Here is a 20,941-nt window from a genome sequence, read left to right as displayed (position 1 = left end):
CCAGGGATTTAAATATGTCTTAAAAGTTCAACTCCAGTCCTCATGGGCCAACCACTGGATCATTTTGTAGACTGTCATTCAGGAGAGAAGACATCTGTCTGTGAAGATTAGATGCATTGAACGTGGAAGTCTCCTATGAGTAAAAGAGGCTTTGGAGAACATGGCATTTCAGAAGAGGTCTGTGCCTACATGTGTAGAAGTAGAAAAATAAAAGTCACCTACAAATGTTGCCAGTGACCAGATACCTGCTTTCATTGGGAGGGCTCCCCATTGACCTGATGCTCTCAAGCTAAGAGGACTCTAACTTCTCAGAAGACTCTCCTTAAATATTATGAGAAGAGCTGTCCTTTCCCTTAAGCAAGATCCTACTGACACGTTCTCGTATCTGCTTTGTTTTCACCCCGTACACAATAGGATTCATTGTGGGAGGCATAAGTAGATAGAGATTAGCCATAATAATATGTATGTGTGGGGGAATGGAGTGTCCCCCAAAGCGGTGGGTAAAGAAGGTGAAGAAGGCTGGGACATAGGTGATGACGATGGCACAGATGTGGGCCGTGCAGGTGCTGAAGGCCTTCTGCCGAGCTTCTGCCGAGGACAGGCTGACCACCGCCCGGAGGATCATGGTGTAGGAGGCGGTGATGCACAGGATGTCGAAGCCCCCGATCAGGAGGGCCACCATCAGGCCATAGACGGCATTGACCTTCACGTTGCCGCAGGATATCTTGGCCACAGACATGTGGTCGCAGTAGGTGTGGGGTATGACATTGCCTCTGCAGAAGGGCAGGCGCTTGGTAAGGAAAACAAAAGGGATAACAAGCATTACACCTCGAAGAAACGTGAGGAGCCCAGCCTTGGCGATGACGGGATTGGTGAGGATGGTGGCGTAGCGCAGAGGGTAGCAGATGGCCACATAGCGGTCCAGGGCCATGAGCATGAGCACCCCGGACTCCATCCCCGTGAAGGTGTGCACGAAGAACATCTGGGCCAGGCAGGCCTTGAAGTCAATCTCCTTAAGGTCGAACCACAGGACACAGAGGGTGTTGGGGAGTGTGCTCGTGCACATGAGCACGTCTGTGAAGGAGAGAAGGGCTAGGAAGATGTACATTGGTCTGTGCAAGGCCTCGTCAGAGTAGACGAGGTACATGAGGCTGAAGTTCCCGGTGATGGCGATGCCGTACATGGTACACAGAGGGAAGGAGATCCGCAGGTGCACTTCTTCCAAACCAGGGATGCCATTTAGGATGAAGGAGGCTGGAGTCAGTCTGGAGCCATTTAGAAATGACATAACGACAGTTGGAAATACATGATAGATCCGTTATGGAATTGCTCTGTAGGCAGAAAAAAAAAATGTGTGTTTATAGAGTAGCTGACAAGTAAGATTTTCTTTCCCAGAACTGGTAATTTGTCTTTCTTGTCAATCCATCACCATTTGTACTCTCTTATGTTGAATATGTGACTGTACACTCTACTTGGGTCCGTTCCTGAAGCATTAGATATTGGCAAGATGCACTGACTGTGTCTAGTTGATATGCTGTGTCTGGATCTGGTTTTTTTTTTTTTTTTTTTTTTTGTCTTCTTAGGGCCACAAGTGCAGCATGTGGAAGTTCCCAGGCTAGGGGTCAAATCGGAGCTGCAGCTGCCAGCCTACACCACAGCCACAGCCATGCCAGGTCCAAGCCACATTTGTGACCTACACCACAGCTCACAGCAACACTGGATCCTTAACCCACAGAGTGAGGCCAGGGATCGAACCTGCGTCCTCATGGATGTGAGTCAGTTTCACTACTGCTGAGCCACAACGGAAACTCCTGGATGTGTTGTTTTTTTTTTATCATATAATCCATTCTCCAGGATGGAGTTGACCACTAACTGGCCAGCTGGACAATCAAGGATTGGTTAAATATTTGCTGTGTTCTAGGTGATCGCCATCTTAATCAGAGATGCCTATTTCTTTCTGAAATGTTAGCAATCTTCAGTGATCCTTGTTGGCTCACTTTTCAAAGCTAATCAGTTTTATCTAGTGGGCACACTGATAACGATTTGCACCTAGTTTTAGCCCAAACCTCCCACTTTGGATTTGCAGGAAAATTAAATCCAGAAAACTATGAATTATACTCTTATGCCATAAGCTTTCTTTAAGCAAAATTGTAGAATGACCTTAAAGGTAAAAAATAATAATAGCCCCCTTCCCCACATCATCGAAAGCCCCCCTGTCAATTCCTTCCATCCGTACTAAAGTGAATAGGTGGTGACACATCACTGGAAATGCAATGATTTGTGAAAAGCACTATTTTTCTTATGGCCTCCAGAGGCCATTCCAATGAGAACAAGGATACTCATCCTTTCAAATGAAAACAACTGATATTTCCTTAGAATATAGTGTTTGTTTGCTACCCAAATCACAACCTCAGAGGACCACAGAATCAAATATCTCTTGGTCTGTATTATCTCCAAAGCTCTTTTCACAGCATAGACAAGGTGCTCTGTATATTTTGAAGTCCGTGGAGAAAGATATTGGAAGAATAGGACCGGCAAAATGCTTATGAGTAGTAAGAAGGAGAATATTTGGTGTGATGGCATATTGTGAAGAAATAAGAACAAAGTTGACATAGGATGCATGCAAATTGAATGTATAAGTCTGAAGAAGCAAAAGCTATGTTGGGCTGGAATGTGCTGATTTAGGGGATGAGATGTAAACGGAGTGTCATGATGGGGACAGTCCAATAGAGGGGGCTATTGGAGAAAAATAATTGTTCAAAAAAAACGATCAGTATTGAGATTTATAGTACTTCTTCGACATATGAGGGGTGGCTCACCTGCCACTTCAGAGGAGTCTCTGTTGAAAACTTAAGGTTATGAAAAATAGATTCTCCTCTCCTCATATGTGTGTTTTATAAAATTTTATATCCTTAGTTCTTAAACCTTTGAGTGGATGAAATCTAGGGCCCCTTTGAATGGAGAAGCAATTCAAATGTCATAACTATGATATGAAATGAAGCAATTCCCTGAAAGGAAAAGCAGATGAGGAACAGAGAAAATATGGAATAAACATGGGATAAAATAAATATCTTTTCTCCTACCATGGTATAAATGATTTTCTCTTAGAATTGCTATTTTTAGCTTTCATGGCCATTGGGATGGATGACCTCCCTAGAATACTCCCCACAAGGATTAGGCTTCTGCAGCTGAAGCATGAATGTTTTATCCATTGTGAAAGTGGAGCACACAAGCTGGTATCTAAATGCAGCCTTACCATAGGGTACATGGTACCTTTTCAAAAGTTAAGAGAATAACCTTATTTGTTCACTCTCTTCTTTCTCCCCTCCCCTTGGTTATCATAATCAGCACCCACTCCATTAATAAGAAGAAGGCACCGCCAATTCAGAAATCCGCTTACCCTGAAAGCTACTGGAATTCTTCAAGAAACTGAAGATGTGGCTATAAATTAAGTCATATTCATGTCTAGGTGATGCTCTTGACCCTGCCAGAGAAATATAAGACTGATATTGAGTCCATGAGTAGGCAGAGGGAGGAGGGAACATTTCTATTCTGTGTGTGTGTGTGTGTGTGTGTGTGTGTGTGTGTGTGTGTGTGATGATCTTTTCTGCAATTAGAGAGCTGGGAAAACTTAATTGTTACTATCTCTTTCTACTGTGGCCTCAGAGGAGGTGATTTCCGTGTATGCGTACTTACATTATAAACAAACAAACAAAAAAAAGGCAGGAATCAGAAAATGGGTCCTATGGACCATAGTCAGCAGTCGGGAATTGTTTTAGAAATTATTTTGTCCCAAACCACAATCTCGGACTCTTGGCAGCACAATTTTTTAAAGGAACAACAGAGAATAAATAGCTCTGAAATCTTTTGAACTTTCAGAATTAAATCCTTTGAAGACATTGATCTGTCCACCTTTTGCAAAACTTAGCACGATGTCATGTTCAAAATCAGTACTGAAAAAAAATTTTTGGAGAAAAATTAGGTAATATTTATTGGTATGCAAACAATTGTGTTTTATAAGTGACCTCACATTTAGCATCCCTAATAAATTTACTTATGTAATAATTTTTGTGTGGATCATTTTGGATTATCTAAATATACAGCAGCTCACTGTAAACAGGAGGCGTGATTGTGGACATGTTTGTTTCATTACTGAAGAGTGGGTGGAGTGAAGTCCACCACAGGTAAAGAAATCTCACTCCAGTCACATGAAAGACATGGACCCATGCTCCAGGGCAAAAGCACAGCTGTGCAGGAATAAAATCCATGATAAAGTAAATACAGGTCACTCGCCCAGAGTAAATTGTATTGACCAACCACTAATAGTAACATACACTAATCTGTAATAACGCACGTGAACCTGCTGGTTGAAAAGACTTTCTTCAATTCTCAGATACTCCTCTCCACCGTACCCCCAAGGGGACTCTTTGAGATGTTCAGGAAAGTGTAATTTATTCCTGAGAAAATAACCCTGGGTTAACATCAAATGATTCACCACTGTGTGTGATATTGACTATCAACTTTTGTAGACACTTTTTTTCTCCAGCTCTGTTGAGATATGATTGACCCAGCACTGTAAGTTTAAGGAATGTAATGGGATGATTCGATGCATGTACTACAGAATGTTTACCACAGGCAGGTTAGTTAGTGCGTCATTCACCTCCCACACTTATCCTTTTTTATCTGTCACTGCAGGGAGGACATATATATATAGTCCTACGCCCACAGCGTCTTTCAAGTGTACAGTTGAGCATCGTTAACTGTGGAACCAGGAAGCCTACAAGAACCCCGTTCTTCAGTGGTAATATCCTTGCATCCCAGAGAAGACTCCCACTGGATCACATGTTGTTGAGTTTGCCAGTATTTTTTTGATACTTTTTGAATCTATATTCCTCAGGGATATTTGCCTGCAGTTTATCTTCTTGGAATCTTTATCTGGCTTTGGTATCTGTGTGATGCTGGCCTCATGAAATGAGTTTGAGAGTGTTCAAGCGATGATGTCACTTGGATAGATACACTTATTAAATCTAAAAAATGCTTATTTCTGTTCCGTGATTTCTTAGATTTTTTATCATATTATTGAAAGTTATAATATTATTAAGTTATATCCATTGGGATGATTATATGATTAATCTCCATCTCATTGAACATATTGATATACATTAGATTTTTTGTATTAAATACGGTTGATTTATAATATTATATTATTTTCAGGTGTACAGTATATTGATTAAATATTTTACAGACTATACACAAAGTTATTATAATATTGGCTACATTCCATGTGCTGTGCAATACTTCCTTGTGTATCATTTATTTTATACATAGTTGTTTGGAATTCTTTTTTTTTTTTTTCTGTCTTTTTAGGGCCACACCCGCGGCATATGGAGGTTCCCAGGTTAGGGGTCGAATTAGAGCTGCAGCTGCGGGCCTACACCACAGCCACGGCAACGCAGGATCTGAGCCACGTCTGTGACCTACACCACAGTTTATGGCAACACCGGATCTGTAACCCACTGAGCCAGGCCAGGGATTGAATCCACAACCTCATGGTTCCTAGTTGGATTCATTTCCACTGCGCCACGACAGGAACTCCATAGTCTGGAATTCTTAATCCCTGCCTCCAACTTGCCCCCCCATGCCTCTTCCCAATGGTAACCACTGGTTTGTTCTCTGTATCTATAAAACTGGTTTTGGCTTATATTGATTTCTTTGTTTTATTTCTCAGATTTCACATAAAAGTGATAACATACATTATTTTGTCTTTTTTATTCTTTTCTTTGTCTGACTTACTATACTAAGCATGTTACCCTCCAGGTCCATCCATGTTATGGCAAAAGGTAAAATTCTGTTTTTGATAGATGAGTTAAGAGTCCTCTGTGTGTGTGTGTTTGTCTCACATATATATATATCACATCTTTTTTATCCATTTATTTGTTGATGGACATTTGGTTATTCCACATAATTAAAATATTTAATTATATGTACATACACATATATGAAATAAATTCGGATAATAAAGATATAATACTTCCAAACTTGTTTAATAAAGCCATGGACCCTCAATATTAAAACCTTAAGAAGACATATTATAAGAAAGAAAATCTAGAGACCAATGTACCTTATAATTCAGATGTAAAAATCACAAATGAAATATAAATATTAAAAATTAAATATGGTAATCCATGAAAAGGATAGTAACTCATAATCCATTGGAGTTTATCCCAGAGAATATGAGGTGTAATTATATTTTAAATATTAGTCAATGCCGTTCTTGGTTTTTGTTTGTTTGTTTAAGAGCTCTACTTGCAATATATGGAAGTTCCAGGCTAGGGGTTGAATCAGAGCTGAAGCTGCCAGTCTACCCAGAGCCACAGCCATGAGGGATCTGGGGCTCATCTGTGACCTCTGCCACAGCTTGTGGCAACAGCGGATCCTTAACACAGCAATTGAACCCGCACCTTCACAGACCCTGCACCGGGTTCTTTAACCCACTGAGCCACAACGGGAACTCCTGTTCTTGATATTAGCAGAGTAAAACTAAAAAGCCACATGATTATATTTGGATTAATTATATCACCTAAAACTTGAAACATTACTTTTAGATAGATTATATTAATATAATCTTATAGAGATTAAAATAGTTTTGATACCAGAAGTCTACAGATGAAAACAAACTTAATTCATACAGATATTAATGGAATAGAAGCATTTTTTGGGGGGAGGGCCGCACCCTCGGCATATGGAGGTTCCCAGGCTAGGGGTCTAATCTGAGCTGTTGCTGCTGGCCTACACCACAGCCTCAGCAATGCCAGGTCCGAGCCCTGTCTGTGACCTACACTACAGCTCACGCCAGATCCTTGACCCACTGAACGAGGCCAGTCGGATTTATTTCTGCTGTGCCACGATGGGAAATCTAGAATAGAAGGATTTAAATTCAGAACTATCATTCACCAAAGACAGTTATTCTCGACTGCATTTCACGGACTTAAACACACTAGCTTTCTGTCTCCTATTATGTCATAACCAATACCAATCCTTACAATCCTTTGAGCCTCATGTATCAGGGAATTTTTCTAACATAGTATTAGGAGAATCTCTTGGGAATTTGATGTTTGTCAGCCAGTAGGTAAGCCCAAACTTCACTCATAGAGGCTCTCTCAAAGAAAGAAATATTAATGTAAATTTCCGACCTTCTCACATCCATTCAGTGTCGTTTGCCTAATAGTAAATCTATTTTCAGTTATACGATGAGAAAAAACAAAGGACTTTCTAATTCCCTCTTCTCGATTGAATCTCCTGTCCATTTCCTCACGCCTAAGTCTACTCATAAATGTGGAAGAATTGTCTTTGCTAGACATCTCGGCACACATGGCCAAGCCCTCCCAGCTGATGTAAAAATTATGAGCCACATAATTTCATTTTCATTTTCAGACTTCATTTAATCTCTCACATATACACATTTTTTATGTAATAAGAATATAACACATGTGTAATATTTACAAGCATGTGTACTCTCGGAATGTAATTTTTAGAACCCCCCCCCCCCACGCACGAACACATATACACACAAAAGACTTGAAACCTGTATGTTTTCATTGAAAGATTTTCTATCTTGAAGAAATACCTAACAGAGCCTAGGACTGGGAGCACATCTGCCATCTGCTAGTTTATTATTTATTTGATTTAAATGTTATTTTCCCTAATGCTATCACTATGGAACTCAGCATATATCAAGGAAATCATTGCTTCTAGACTTTTCATTTATTGCAGCTATCTGTTCTGGAATGAAGCTATGCTTCATTGGGTTTCTAATAATCAAAAACTTCCACTCTGGTCAGAAGATCTGTGGTGACTGTGATATTTGAAATAACTGACCAACGGGAACCTGCTGTATAGCAGGGAAAAGCTACCCAATTGTCTGTGATAATCTATATGGGAAAAGAATCTGAAAAAGAATGAAAGTGTGTGTGTGTGTGTGTGTATATATCTGAAATATTTTGTTGTACAGCAGAAATTTTCACAATGTTGTAAATTAACTATGCTTCAATAAAACTTTAAAAAAGTTTTTAAAACATTTTTAAAAAGAACATTTTTGTAATAGCCTATATAGGAAAAGAGAATGGATATATTTATATGTATGACTGATTCACTTTGTTGTACACCTGAAACTAATACAACATTATAAGTCAACTATACCTCAATAAAATTAAATTTAAAAAAGATCTGTGGTGAGAGTTTCCTTTCGGTTTATGTGTTTTGGAAAGAGGGTTCATTCACTGCCAATAGAAAGTCTTGATTTGCTAGGTTTCTGCCCCTTGATGCTGCCTGTTCTAGAGGAAAACTATACCGTTACACCAGACCACTTCTTCCTCTTTCTGCCCTCTTTTTACCCCTCGCTGGCATTCATTTCTACAAGCCCAGGGATGGTATTAATTGCGGGCATGCTATCTCTGCTTCTTCCCAGAAATCCTTTCACTGATGGGAGAATTTTAGCCAGTCTTCTAGTTTTCCTTAGATTTGATCAAGGTCTACTAAGTGGAATTACAGCTTTAAAGGATGATGTATTTCTAGAGAGACAGAGGGGATCAGGAAGGAAAAACAGTGTATTTAAAAATACAGTGTTTCGAATGAACGTGCAACCTGCCTGAGTATGTAAAACATATCTTAGTGAGCCTTTAGCCCAGAAGAATCTGGAATTTTTTACTCAATGTTTTTGAGAAGGCTTCGAGCCCCATATATGCCATGCAGATAAAGCTATGACAAACATGATGAAGCTGGAATTGAAGCCTTCTGGGAAGTTAGATATAATTCTAGGTTTATACGTTAATGATTACCAGACACAGTTCATATGTCCCATTAGAGAAAAGTTGTTAAAATTTAAGGGTAATTATTGAGTATTTTTCCCCTACTCAAATATATTCAAAGCATATAGACTACTTCCCACAAAGTTAATTTTACCTCCTCTCTCATCAGAGATCTGGGGGGACATCTCTATCTGGGAATCTACAAATAAGTTTTCTCCTTTTACTTGGAAAATCCCCAGAGACGTGCTCTTACATAGGGCTTCTCACCCATGCAGGACAATATTAATTACTGAGCAATATCAGTCATGAACAGAGACAGAATCATCTGGCAACAGGGTGAGTTTGGATGACTCAGAAGAAAAAAATAGATAAGAAGCACAGATGCTAAAAAGTAGAAGGGATTTAAATCAGAGGGTGGTGGAATAAAGAAGACTAAATTATCGTCCTCTTTAGACTTCTGAAACCAAAGGGAATCGCAAACTGCCATGAGGAGAAAGAAGGGAAGTGGGAGAAAGATTAAAGGTAATTTAGGCAGAGGAGGAAGAAGAATGCGTGATTCTGATGTGACAAGGACCAAAGTGGTAATTAATAGGTAAGCACATTTGTGTACAATGTAGAACACCTTCTCTGTTTGCCATAGATGGTAGAGTCTTGCTTAGGAAAAGGTAAGACTTCTACCAAAGAAGTGAATTAGTACAAAAGTGGGAGGAAATTCCAGTGACCATGTAGCCCAGCTTCTGACACATTCATGACACGTGTCATTCTCCCTTTGACGGGATATACATCTGATGACTGCTATCCTCTTATCTCACTAAAATTCGTATCAGCATGCATGAACGTTCCTTGATCCCAAGTCTATGTTCTTAAAATGTTTCCTATTCATAATATGTATGTCCTCAGGGTGTGTAGATACAATACAAAGGCAATTATTTCCTTCTGCGCCTTGTATATTCTCCTAATTCTAAATTTCTCTGAGTTTTAAAAAAATCTTTGAGATTCCAGATATCTTATAACTATAGGGGTTTTTGTTTTGTTTTGTTTTGTTTCCTCCAGAAGGAAAAGCTGGAAAGACATGTTGACACCAAGACCGACGAAGTCTGGGAGTTGCGATCTGAAACTGGGAGGTAAAGAAAAGCTTCCCTTTTGCATTGACACTGAAGAGAGATCTGAAATTGCAGGAGGCACATACCATGACGTTGAGTGGGGAAGAGCGTAACAGGCAAGGACAGTGAAAAGGGAAAATGTCCTGAACTGTGCGTGTGTGTTGAGTTCGAGACAACTTCAGTAGGAATGGATGGACTGAGAGAGTTGGTGTAACAGGAGACACTGCAGAGATTAACAAGGGTCCTACCCTACAGGATGTTGGAAGCAAATGAGGATGTCGGCTTTCGATCCGAGTCAGATGTAAAAATACTGGCGCTTTAAGGGGTAGTTAGATATGACCCTACTTCTATGTATTTTACAAAGAAAATAATGGTAATATACTAAAAACAATTGTTTTAAAAAAATTTTTATTTTATAATGATTTTTTATTTTTGTCCATTTTATATTTTGCTGATAATGTTCCAGATTGTGGCAAAAATCTCCGTCGCGTTGTGTCTTTTTGGCTGCACCTGTAGAATATGGAAGTTCCCAGGCCAGGGATTGACTCTGAGCCACAGCTTTGACCTACGCTGCAGCTGCAGCGATGCCAGATCCTTTAACTTAGAGCACCAGGCCAGAGACTGAAGCCAGGCCTCCCCAGCAACAGAGACTTAACCCACAGGATCACAGCAGGAACTCCTATGCTTTACTGGGCTTTTTGTTTGTTTGCTTGTTTTTTTGCTTTTTTCAGGGCCAGAAGTTCCCAGTTCCCAGGCTAGGGCTCAAATTGGGGCTGCAGCTGCCAGCCCACACCACAGCCACAGCAACACAGCAGAGGCATCCAAGCTGCACCTGCAACCTACACCACAGCTCAAGGCAATGCCGGATCCCTGACCCACTGAGCAAGGTCAGGGATGGAACACAAATCTTCATGGATACTAGTTGGGTTCATTAACACTGAGCCACAAAGGAAACTCTCAGTTTATTTTTCTTAATGCCAAAAATATTTACAGTTGAGAAAATTTCTTTAAAAAGTTTTCCGTGTTTGAGTTCCCATTGTGGTTCAGTGGGTTACAAACCCAACTAGTATCCATGAGGATGCAGGTTCAATCCCTGGCCTTGTTCAGTGGGTTAAGAATCCAAGGTTGTTGCCATGAGCTGTGGTGTAGATTGCAGACATGGCTCAGATCTCGCATTGCTGTGGCTGTGGTATAGGCCTGCAAGCTGCAACTCTGATTTGACCCCCAGCCTGGGAACTTCCATATGCCACAGGTGCAGCCTGAAAAAGCTAAAAAAAAAAAAGTCTTCAGTTCTAATCTGTTACTATTTTCTAGAAAAAAATGCTTTTTTTACATGTTGACTTAATGTATACAGCATCCTTATAAAAAAATTTCCACTGCTTAAAAGTAAAAATTAAAAAATAAGACACTCAGGAGTTCCCGTCATGGCTCAGGGGTTAACGAATCCGACCTGGAACCATGAGGTTGCGGGTTCGATCCCTGGCCTTGCTCAGTGGGTTGAGGATCCGGTGTTGCCGTGAGCTGTGGTGTAGGTTGCAGACATGGCTCGGATCCCGCATTGTTGTGGCTCTGGCATAGGCCGGCGGCTATAGCTCTGATTTGATCCTAGCCTGGGAACATCCATATGCCACAGGTGCGGCCCGGGAAAAGGCAAAAAGACAAAAAAATAAATAAAAAATAAGATGCTCAGATAAATCCCTAGGCAAAATTTCAAAGAGAGAAAGAGAGAGAGGAAGCAATCAAAATTAGAATTTTAAAAAAGTCTGTTATGGGGAGATTAAAGTATAATAGAATATGTGATAATAATTTAATGGAATTAAATATATAATATGTAGCTGTGAAAATGATAAGCAATTCAATATAATTATTTGAATTTGAGGAATAAAAATAATGCAACAGAAATTAAATGTGATTATTTATAAATACAAATTCTCTGTTTATCTACATAGATTTGAGAGCATACTAGAATCCTGGAGAATTAGAACTTAAAAATGTCATTGATTGTAAAAACTAAAATCTTTCATGTTTATCAAGAAGAAATCATTAGAGATATAATGGAGAAGGCATATGGCTGTGCATTGTAAGCTGTAACTTGTTACGTAACTTTAGGTCTGCCAAATATTTTGTTCGAGATTATTCTAACCGGAAAACCCGGACTTGTAGACTGGATCATGCTCACCTCATAATATATGTTCCAAATAAGCAGGTTCTCACATAATTTAACTGATTATAATCCAGTGGACACATTTGGAAGGACTTTTTGGAAGAAGAGAAATTATATGACCAGTTAGTAGAGTCTGTTATTAAAACAGGGTCTATCATTTGGAAACTGGTCAATTGGCAAAAGCAAGAGTAAGCGAATACGGAATATGAGCAGGAGAAAGAGTTTACGGTATAAAACCAAGCAAGACCAGGTCTTTGTTAATATGTTTGCCATCCAAAGCAATCAAAATTTAGTAACAGACTCAGTAAGATCAAATAACACAGCCTAGGTACAAAAAGATGATTTTCCTCTAAGTTTATTACTTGCTTTGTGAAAAATCCTCATTCATCTTTTGCTCTGACCGGAAGCAGTCTCACTGTTATCTTCCTGTACAGGACATCTTTATTGACCCTGAAATTGACCCTGAAAATAACATGCTTTGCAGTTGACCACCATGCATGGAGCCAACAGCTCCGGCCTGACACCAACACACTTCATCCTCAGTGGGATTCCTGGGCTGGAAGCAGCACACGTCTGGATCTCCCTGCCGTTCTGCTTCATGTACCTCATTGCTGTCACAGGGAATTGTGGGCTCATGTACATCGTCAGCCACGAGGAGGCTCTGCATCGGCCCATGTTCTACTTCCTCGCCTTGCTATCCCTCATAGACGTCAGTGGCTGCACTTCCTTTGTCCCCAGTGCGTTGTGTATCTTCTGGCTCCACCTCAAGGAGATTGACTTTAACGCCTGCCTCGTGCAGATGTTTTTCATCCACATGCTCACAGGCATGGAGTCTGGCGTGCTCATGCTTATGGCTCTGGATCGCTACGTGGCCATTTGCTACCCTCTACGCTATGCCACCATCCTCACCAACACCACCATTGCCAGGGCTGGGCTGGCCACCCTCACACGAAGTGTGTTGCTCATGATGCCATTCACTTTCCTGATCAAGCGGCTTCCCTACTGCAGGGGCAATCTTGTTCAACACACCTACTGTGACCATATGTCTCTGGCCAAGTTATCTTGTGGCAACGTCAAGATTAATGCTGTCTATGGTCTCATAGCTGCCCTACTGATAGGAGGGTTTGATATGTTCTGTATTTCCCTGTCTTACACCATGATTGTTCGTGCTGTAATAAATCTGGCATCTGCGGATGCCCGACACAAAGCTTTTAGCACCTGTACCTCCCACATTTGTGCTATTGTCATCACCTATGTCCCAGCCTTCTTCAATTTCTTCACTCACCGCTTTGGGGGACGCAGCATCCCTCACCACGTCCACATTTTAATAGCCAACCTCTACCTGTTGCTGCCTCCCACCTTGAATCCAATTGTCTATGGAGTGAAGACCAAGCAGATCCGTGACGGAGTCATCAAACTGTTTACTAGAGAGAAAGATGCTTTCCGTGGGAGGTGAATCTCTGATAGGGAATTCTGCATGTAGCCTAAAGACAAAGACAACTATAGGCAGGAAGAAAATAAATGCACAGTTCAGCAGCCATGATGTCATGATGTCAGAAGAAATACCTAACAATGCTCTGCTGTCATATTTAGGAAAAAATTCCAAAATTGTTAATCTGAGACTTCTAACTTAATGGAAAAATAAACTAGACAGGAAACAATTCCATTTCCCAAAGAGAGTTTAACTTTATTTTTTACTTTTTTATGGCTTCTCCCTAGCATATGGAAGGTCTTGGGCCAGGGATCGAAGGCAAGACAGAGCTTTTACCTGAACCCCTGAAGTCAGATTCTTAACCAACTATGCCACAGTGAGAACTTCTCCCACACAGTTTAACTTTCGTCAGACCTTGTTGAATGGACACACAGTGTAGAATACTGGGAATATGCAACTGGAAGTCATCCCTTGAGGATTAAGGCACTCTGGTCTAGACACTGGGAGGGAGTGTAGAGTCAAGACCAGGGAAGTCGGATGCCCAGGGAGGCTCCGGGAGACTGGGGAAGGCACAGAAGCAAACCGTCCTCGGAGGTCCAGGGAAGCAAGGAGCACCCAAATTGGGCCGAATTCCAGAGGTCTTTGTCATCCTTTTAATACCACATTTATGTGAAATTTGCATATCTTAAAGGAAAAAAAAAAGCCTGACTATTAACTTATTTCTTGCATCCTGTTTCCTTGGAAATTATTTGGATATCTCTAACTTTGTGTAAATATAAATGACGCAGGAGTAAAAATGATTATTGAAGTTCATGATAATCTGGGAAGCACTCCTTTGAGTTGATATGAAGTAGAATTTTGAAGAACACAGCGAATGCTCTTTGACACCTTTTGAAGAAAGGCTTTATAACTAGAGGGAAAGAGATTTGAAGAAGAAATATATACAGTGGCTATCAAGGACGCTTCGGTTCACTGCTTTTCTTAACTCGAATATATAAGAAATAGTTAAATGATCAGATAAAATCAAGAAAAGAGGACCTCATTTACACTCTGGAAATAAAAGAGAAAAAAGACATGGGGAGGGAATGATGAATGTGGTGGTACGGAATAGGAAGAATAAATGAAAAGCGAAGAAAATAAGAGCATTTCCCCAAAGGAAACTGTAGCAATTGAATGGAATCAGGAAATGGATACAAACCGATAAAGAGGTAGCGCTACTAGTAATAGCAACTAAGATTTTAATCTTATATTCTGCTAATATGAAGAATATATTTTATTACTATATTATGCGTAGTCAAATGATTGTGAACTATATTAATCACTCCATATATTTTTGCAAAGTAATTTTCATGCTTGGAAGCAAAACCTAAATCTAAAACATATGAACATTATAAAAGTGCCTTTATAAAATATGAAGTATTAGCTTACAGTCAATAAAGTTGGTCCCTCTTGAAATTATGTTGTTGGATTTGGAAAATTTTACTCATCTGATACTGTCATACCAAAACCATACCAAACACTAGTAAACAGATCAAATACTTCCTTTTCCCAAACTGCCATTTTTAAATATATATTTTATCAAATATTATAATAATACTTCATATAAGACCTTACTTTTAAATTGTACTCAAAATGATAGCATAGCTATAATTGTTCTCATTTTAGAGACAAGGAGCCTGAGCTACCCAAATAGCCAAACTAGATGAATCTCAAATTATTAAGATTAAAATTAAAACACAATAATGTTAACAGGCCTATGCTTGAGGAGTGTGGAAGGAAAAAACCCAGCAAAATAGTAACATAAAATTAAATCTCTGAAAAAATGCGGTGCAATAAATAAAATTCATCTGAGTGTCAATTCTCAATTAATCTTAAGTCCTCTTCCCCATTGCAAACTCAAAAATGGGTTTCACAGAAGAAATCACCACCAATGACAATATAATTCTGAAAACTAAGACTCACAACAGAATTAGAGCCAGCCGGCCGGAATCATTGCAAAGTTTTTAAATAATTATAAAACAGTTGGTGATGGAAGAAAATTCTATTCCATATGCATGGAACGAGGGAGAGAGAGGAGAGAGAGAAGAGAAGGGAAGGGAATTGAGGAGAAGAGAAGAGATGCGAGGTGAGAGAAAAAAGTGGATGAAATTTCCAATTCCATCTCACGTCCTAGAAACCGAGTTACGAGGCAGAACTCACTGGGTTTGGTGAAAAAGGCCCAAGTGCCCCACATCAACCTCACAGAGTTTGATTATATCTAGAACCAAGCTCTCAGGTACAAAGAGCTCACACTCAGATTTAAATTTAGTTTAATCATTTTTCCTTTTCATCTATGGGGTATTAATATTCCCAAAGGAAAGTTAATGGAATGAAATTGCAAGCTGCTACCAAATGTCGTGAAAGTTATCTTGCTGCTACAGAATCTCCAGAAGCCTGTGGCCAACCCCTCCAACTGGTCGCATGTGTAGATGTGCAGAAATAAAGAAAATAGAACAACAGAGAAGACCAGATCAGAGAATATAAAGTTCAGTGAGCATTGCCCCCTCACAAGCTTCTATCACCAGTGGGGTATTATGTTTTACTGAATTCTCCAAAGTAAGCCAAAACCTTCTTTCATTCTTTCCTTGAGTTCTGTGTCTCGGGATCAATGAATAAAACATTTACCTTTCTTTAAAATACCATAGATGTATCCTGTCTTGCAAAATAACACTAAGCTTTTTCCAATAGAAGAGCTGGAACATGAACAAGATTGCACAAAGATGGTTTAATTATTTTGTGAGATGATTAGAGAAATTTGAATTTGATGTTTCTACATTTGAGATAAGGAGTACAAGGCATTTCAGTCAACAGAAAAGAGGTTGGATAATAGTCTGAGATTTTTCCCTGAATTCTTTTGAAGCCATAAATAGCTGTAGAAACTAGACAATTGTGAATATCTATTGACCTGTTGAGTATTTCGTGGGAAATGATCAAGGCACAGATTTCTTTATCCAACCAGTGCTCTCTTCACGCACCCAAACACACCCTAAGCCCCCCGATAACCATAGGGCATATAAAGAGTGTGTAGGATATTGTTCATCGGGCTGAGAGTGCAAAGTGGTGCTGGAAGTTCTGTGTAGGAAGAGTTGTGTTTGTGGACTCGGGCATTTTGCCAGGTGCCGCTCCCAAAGGTAAACTACTGCAATCTGGGGTGGTGGTCAGAACGCTAGTTACAGTTCACGTCGGGAGATTTGGCATCTTAAAAGTAGAAAATGGATAAAGAGGAAAGAAGGTTAGGAAGAAAAGGCAAAGGAGGGGGAGGGAAAAAAGAACTATTTAGGGAAGGTTATCACCATCTGAATATTGCACAAGTGGTCTGATGAGAAAGGACAAAGAGAAAAAATTGTAAAAGGAAAGGACGGGGGGGGGGAGCTTGGGGCAGGGGTATCATCAGTCTCCACTTTTTATTGCTTGAAATATAGGAACGTCATTTAGACTAATATTCTTAACCTTTTGTTCTAACTGTCAAGCATCTGAATAGGAAAAGCTTCTAATTTTCGTTATCTGATATGAGCGAGATATAGGTTAAGCCCTGATCCCTCGCACTAGTCAATCTCCCTGTCTGATCCGCCCACATTGGTGTGTCAGTAGCCAGCCTCTCCCTTGGAGGTTTGCAATTATCTATGCTAGAGACTGGGTGAGCCAGTCCACCTAAACTGGGAGAACAATATAAACAAACGACAGATGGTCCAAAGCCTTATTCTACCTGTTGTTTATCATAAAATTGTTAACATCGTGAGAGCAACTTCCTTGCTTCCATTGTGTCTCGCTACTGCTGAACTGTGGTGGGAAAGACAGAGTTGTTAAAAATAGGCTATTGAAGAGCCCTTCATTTTAAGAGGAAAAGATGGAAAGGTAAATGAACGAGTTAAAAGGAAAGATCGAATAAAGCAAAAAGCACAACTACATAAGTAATGGTACAGGGACAAGGAAGCTATATCTTCTAATGGTACAACGAAGATATATCCTGGCACAAATTATAAATATCAGAATAGGTTTTCAGAAGAAATTAGTGTTGAAGCTGATACTGCAGAATAAATTGGTGTCAACTGGGTGGAATGGGTTAGGAGAGAAAACTTGTTCCAGAAAGAGGGATGCAGAGGCAAAATAGTCTGGCAAGAAAAGTTATAATAACTTACACAATGTTGGCCATAAAACAGAGTCACAGGACTCTCCATGCCTTCTGGAAGATAAAAAGTCTGATGCACATTTCTCAGCTGATTTACTAAAACCACACCCCCACCGCATGGAAGCTCCTGAGCACAAGCAGGTACATCCCAGACTGATGATGCTGATCACCTGTTATCTCCTCATCGACCCATCAGAGAATCGCGACCCAGCTCCTCATGCACCCCGTGAAAATCCTTCCCTGAAAGGCACTGGGGAACTCAGGCCTTTTGAGTACGAGCTGCTCTCATTCCTTGCTGGGTTCCCGGCAGTAGACACTGTCCTTTCCTTCCCCGCAACCCAGGGTCAGCAGATTGGCTTTGCAGCCCTTCTGGCTAGTGGGTCCCAATTCAATCCAGTGTCAGTGCTACTTTTAAGAAAGATGGCAAACTATGGCAGAAAACGTGTTCACCTTTTGGTATTGAAAGTGCCTGGTATGAGAAAAGTGTGAGAAAACCAACCGACTAGAAACACTTAAAAAATGTTCATAAGCACTGGTGAAGTTAAATTTAAGTCAAGCTAAAATACCCAAAAGCTAGCGTTCTCATCATTTCAGCTGGAGAAATGAGAGCAAACACAATAATTAGTACTTAGAGGGGGATGGACAGCCCCCTAACTGTATGTGGAAGTGGAAATCAATACATATTTTATGGAGATGACTTTTTCCAACATTTATCAACATAATTGAGTTGTCCGCACCTTTTGATCCCACAAACTTCAATTCTATTTCTGCTTCCCTTAAGAGATAAATAATTAGTCGTTCAAACAGACTAGATTAGGCTATCCATAGAAGAATTTTTGATAGTAAAAATTAGACAATATTGAAATAGTCCAGAGTAATGAAATGCTTAATGAATTTTGGTGCCGTTATTGGCTGGAAAGAAGATTTAATTTAACTCTTGAAAATTTCAATTTCAAGACACACAGAATGACATGAGGAAATACATATATGAAATACGGAAAAAGGTGTGCAAAACTTCACATAGTCTGAAATTTATACAAAACACCATATTATACTTAATAACTATAAAATGACTGGACCAACAGAGAAAACTTTTCAGAGCGGTTCTTGCTTCATTGGACTTACAAGTGATTTTCTAAGTTTTTATTGTACCCGTTTACAGTCTTTTAGATTTTCCACATTAAACGTATTTATTTTGCAATACGAGACAAAAATTTTAAATGATGTTCGCCTTCACCAGGCTTGGCAGTCATTTTTTCTCACTTGGGAAAAAGCACTCAACTTTAATGTGTTTCTGCTCTTTCTTTTTCTACCCCAAAGCTTCTGAATACAGGTATGACTGAGCCTCGTGTATTCCCTTTCAAACGGATTGCTCTGAGACTTCCAATTGTGGAGAGTCAATCAGCTTGGGGCATCTTGCCGAAACCTCCCCAGGGAAAGGAAAAATCCCATATAAGACGATGCCAGCCCAATGTTCAAAGAACTCCTAGGGATTCTCAGCCATGAATAAGGCTTTGCGGGTGCCTAACACTGAGGTGAGTTTGTGTAATTTTCCATATTAGCTCTTTTGAAAAAGGTAGAGACATTGCTGGCTAAAAATACGGTGGCTTAGAATAAGAGCACAGTTAAACAGGGACAAATTCGCCAGAGGCAGTGTGTTTCTCTTTCCCTTTCACGTCTTAAGAGATACGGGCCTTTTTTCTTTCCGAGTGGCTTCTGCCAGATCTCATCTCCTTTCCTACCTTGTTGCTGTCCTTGTGGGGACACAGAAAAGATGACGGACGCCGGAGATTTTGTCTTTAAACGTCTCTGATCGAGGACCGAGTGATATGACAGTTTCCCACGTGGTGGCGTTTCTGGAGAGGTTTGGGAGAACTCTGTGTTTAGGACAAAGCCATTCACACGTGAGATGGAATCCGCTTAAGGGAGACAGACGGTGGGCCTCTGAAACTTGTATTCCTTTGTATTTCTTCATTCCGGTGGCTTCTATATAGTCTGGCCCATAGAAGTAAACACAACAGGGCTTTCTAGAATATTTAGGTGACAGGCATCCATGTGGCTTCACAGCCATGTAATACTTACCTTGCATGGCAAGTATCTATTTACTTCTGCTAAACGGTGGAGGAGTTTGGTACCAGCTTTGCTGTAGGAAGTCTCAGGTTTATATCAGAGCTTCAGTGTCATTTTCTTTTTTCAGATGAAAGAAATATTAAAACAATTTGGATCCTTCTTCTTTTCTCAAATATCCCTGGATCTATAAATTTCTTCAAATATAATTCAAAATCCTTTGCATTTCCCTACAAAATATAGTGATCCAAAGATATGGTCTTATCTTTTGTACTGATTACCTATTCAGTTAGAACAAAGAAATATTGCTTGAATTAAAGTCATAGAGATAATCAGTAATCCCTAGAACTTCATGGGCTTCTGAGTATAAATTTTGTATTGAAAATACATACAGAACTAATTTTTCAAAAAAGTGGAAAGAGAGAGAAGCCAAAAGGAAAGGACGCTCTATCAAAATGAATTCAAACTTTTAATACATTTTTTTACTAAGATTCCATAAAAAGATTTAATTTAATTTTTTTTTTTTTTTTTTTTTTTTTGCTATTTCTTGGGCCACTCCCACGGCATATGGAGGTTCCCAGGCTAGGGGTTGAATCGGAGCTGTAGCCACCAGCCTATGCCAGAGCCACAGCAACGCGGGATCCGAGCCGCGTCTGCCACCTACACCACAGCTCACGGCAACGCCGGATCGTTAACCCACTGAGCAAGGGCAGGGACCGAACCCGCAACCTCATGGCTCCTAGTCGGATTCGTTAACCACTGCGCCACGACAGACACTCCTAATTTAATTTTTAATGGTTTAAAAACACCTCTGAAATTTCATAGTGTGGAAAAACTGAATATTGACATCAGAGTTTGAAGTTCAGGCATATGGACTCCTTACTAATTAAGCCTTCATTCTTTCACATGTATTTTATTGAGTATCTACAATGTATCATCTTAAGCAGATTACATGGAATATTATTGAGGACATTTACATGGATAATTATTTTTCTTCATAATCTTCAAGGCAGGACAAAAGTCCTGCTGAAAAAGAACCAGTCAAATTAAGGCAAACCTCTAAATATAACGACATGATTTTAGTGACATGACTCATGTACAACTAGCATGGGAAGAACTGAGGTGAGAGAAGAGAAATAGCTTGTTGTTGCCTTTTTTTTTTTTTTTAATGGCTGCTCCTGTGGCATATGGAGGTTCCAA

At 39.9% G+C, this 20,941-nt stretch overlaps 2 protein-coding genes across 2 annotated transcripts; one reads left to right on the top strand and one right to left on the bottom strand.

The window, feature by feature from the left end:
• Nucleotides 1–322: 322 nt before the first annotated feature.
• LOC125111582 (olfactory receptor 52N1) lies at nucleotides 323–1,288 on the bottom strand. Its single transcript, XM_047753572.1, has one exon. It carries the CDS (start codon nucleotides 1,286–1,288, stop codon nucleotides 323–325), a length of 966 nt encoding a protein of 321 aa, XP_047609528.1.
• An 11,279-nt stretch (nucleotides 1,289–12,567) lies between these two features.
• On the top strand, nucleotides 12,568–16,765 carry LOC125111379 (olfactory receptor 52N2-like). The gene is made up of 3 exons (XM_047753324.1): nucleotides 12,568–13,512; nucleotides 16,011–16,074; nucleotides 16,626–16,765. The coding sequence occupies exons 1-3, from the start codon at nucleotides 12,568–12,570 to the stop codon at nucleotides 16,763–16,765; spliced, it is 1,149 nt and encodes a 382-aa protein (XP_047609280.1).
• Nucleotides 16,766–20,941: the final 4,176 nt, after the last annotated feature.

This window comes from Phacochoerus africanus, chromosome 11 (assembly GCF_016906955.1).
Source record: "Phacochoerus africanus isolate WHEZ1 chromosome 11, ROS_Pafr_v1, whole genome shotgun sequence".
Classification (NCBI taxonomy): domain Eukaryota; kingdom Metazoa; phylum Chordata; class Mammalia; order Artiodactyla; family Suidae; genus Phacochoerus; species Phacochoerus africanus.
Note: the sequence above shows the minus strand (reverse complement) of the source record. Positions and strands in the feature narration are given on the sequence as shown.

Bases quoted from the DNA above. Each gene is read 5' to 3' on its own strand.
- LOC125111582 (XM_047753572.1), bottom strand. From the start codon at position 1,288: ATGTCATTTCTAAATGGCTCCAGACTGACTCCAGCCTCCTTCATCCTA.
- LOC125111379 (XM_047753324.1), top strand. From the start codon at position 12,568: ATGCATGGAGCCAACAGCTCCGGCCTGACACCAACACACTTCATCCTC. The intron at 13,513-16,010 runs GCTTTCCGTGGG...ACAACAGAGAAG, and splicing joins TGTTTACTAGAGAGAAAGAT to ACCAGATCAGAGAATATAAA. The intron at 16,075-16,625 runs GTATTATGTTTT...AGTTCTGTGTAG, and splicing joins AAGCTTCTATCACCAGTGGG to GAAGAGTTGTGTTTGTGGAC.